General features: G+C 61.4%; 1 protein-coding gene across 1 annotated transcript; it reads left to right on the forward strand.

The window, feature by feature from the left end:
- LOC117843536 (aluminum-activated malate transporter 10) lies at positions 1-2,323 on the forward strand. Its single transcript, XM_034724162.2, has 3 exons — positions 1-624; positions 769-906; positions 1,023-2,323. The coding sequence occupies exons 1-3, from the start codon at positions 276-278 to the stop codon at positions 2,024-2,026; spliced, it is 1,491 nt and encodes a 496-aa protein (XP_034580053.1). The 5' UTR covers positions 1-275; the 3' UTR covers positions 2,027-2,323.

Here is a 2,323-nt window from a genome sequence, read left to right on the forward strand (position 1 = left end):
TACCAGTCTCCTACCACTCTCCCATAACATTCCAAGTCGAGGAGGTCGTCTGCCAAGAAACCTTGGGCCTTTCTGTCATTCCTCTCTTGGAAGCAGCAAGTGACACAGAAGCAGAAGCAACGAACACAGAGAGGGAGAGAGGTCAACCTCGAAGTTGCATATATACACTGCAGCAGTGCAGGGTCGCACCACATCCTGTCGTCGTCGCTGCGCTCTCGCACGCTTACAATAGGGACCCAACGGGTCTTGGCAGCCTCGCTCGTCTACCGCTCGGCATGGAAGCCGCCGCGAGGGAAGCGCAGGGTGGTCTGGAATGGCGGGTGACGGTGCCGGAGGGCGCGTCGGTGACGGTGGAGCACGAGGCAGCCAGCGGCGCGGCGGCGAGGGCGTGGGCGTGGCTGCTCGCCTGCGTGGCCGCGGCGTGGGGAAGGGTGGCGGGGTTCGCGAGGAAGGTGTGGAGGATCGGGGCGGATGATCCCCGGAAGGTGGTGCACGGGCTCAAGGTCGGCCTCTCGCTCGCGCTCGTGTCCATCTTCTACTACACCAGACCCCTCTACGACGGCGTCGGTGGGGCTGCCATGTGGGCCATCATGACCGTCGTCGTCATCTTCGAGTACACTGTTGGTGAGTCGCCGTAACTTCAGATCGAGATGATTCAGATCGAGTTACAGCTTTGCAGAGTTGCAGTGTGGCGACTCCACAGCGTGCGCGTATGCATGGATGTGTTTGACTTGGTTAAGATGCTGAATGTCTTTATCACATGAGCAGGTGGCAGCGTGTACAAGAGTTTCAACAGAGTCGTGGCGACGGCGAGCGCCGGCGTCCTCGCGCTCGGCGTGCACTGGGTGGCGGGCAAAACCGGCGAGTTCGAGCCGTACATCCTCACCGGCTCCCTCTTCTTGCTGGGTACGTACAATCGCGCACTTTGTTTAATTAGTCCCTGTCCAAACCGACAAGTCATGCATGTATGTACAGCACTAAGCCACTAACTAACGCTAGAACGAACTGAACTGAACATGCAGCTGCGGCGGCCACCTTCTCGCGGTTCATCCCGACGGTGAAGGCCCGGTTCGACTACGGCGTCACCATCTTCATCCTGACGTACAGCCTGGTGGCTGTGTCCGGGTACCGGGTCGACGAGCTGGCGGTGCTGGCGCAGCAGCGGGTCTCCACCATCGCCATCGGCATCTTCATGTGCCTCGCCGTCGCCATCTTCGTCTGCCCCGTGTGGGCCGGCCAGGAGCTGCACCTCCTCACCACGCGCAACATGGACAAGCTCGCCGCCGCCCTGGAGGGCTGCGTCGAGGACTACTTCGCCGAGGGCCCCGCCGCGCAGCCGCAGGCCAGGTCCGACGGGTACCGGTGCGTGCTCAACTCCAAGGCCTCCGAGGACGCGCAGGCGAACCTTGCGCGGTGGGAGCCGGCGCACGGCCGGTTCGGCTTCCGTCACCCCTACGGCCAGTACGGCAAGGTTGGCGCCGCCATGCGCGCCTGCGCGTGCTGCGTGGAGGCCCTGAGCAGCTGCGCGTCCGCCGAGGCGCGGGCACCCGAGCACGTGAAGCGGCTCCTCCGCGACGCGTGCACCAGGGCCGGCGCGCGGTGCGCGCGGGTGCTCAGGGAGGCGTCGTGCTCCGTCGCCACGATGACGGCGTCCTCGCGGGCGCTGGACCTCGCCGTCGCGGACATGAACACGGCGGTGCACGATCTGCAGGGCGACATGCGGTCCCTCCCGTCGATGCTGGCCGTGAAGCTGGCCGAGACGTCGCTGGTGGACACGATGCCCGTCTTCACCGTGGCGTCTCTGCTGGTGGAGATAGCAGCGAGGGTCGAGGGCGTCGTGGACGCCGTCGACGAGCTGGCGACCCTTGCGAACTTCAAGCAGGTCGACGACGACGACGACGACGACGATGATGACGACGACAAAAAGGGGGAATCCGAGATGACGACGACGAAAGTGCACCCGCTGAACGAACCGGACGCCGACGAGGCGTCGTCGTCACCGGAGAACCAGGCATCCAAGGTTTAAGCGTCGAACCTCTCGATCACCAAACCAGGACAACAGATCAGACAGCAGGACGAACTTGATAATGAGATTTACCCTGGTTACACCATTGCATTAATTAATATGGTTGATCTTGTAACTAAACTTTAATTAATTTCCGAGGAGGGAGCTCATGCACACAGCTTCGCATGATCGCATCCACGGGGTTTAAGGGAATAAGACCGGCCGGAATATACAGCTGGTTATTTGGCATCATGGTTGGCACACCATGGTGTAGATGTACATAGGTTTCAAATCAAAGCATTATTTGCCATGGATTCA

The sequence above is a fragment of the Setaria viridis genome, chromosome 1 (assembly GCF_005286985.2).
Source record: "Setaria viridis chromosome 1, Setaria_viridis_v4.0, whole genome shotgun sequence".
Taxonomy (NCBI): Eukaryota; Viridiplantae; Streptophyta; class Magnoliopsida; order Poales; family Poaceae; genus Setaria; species Setaria viridis.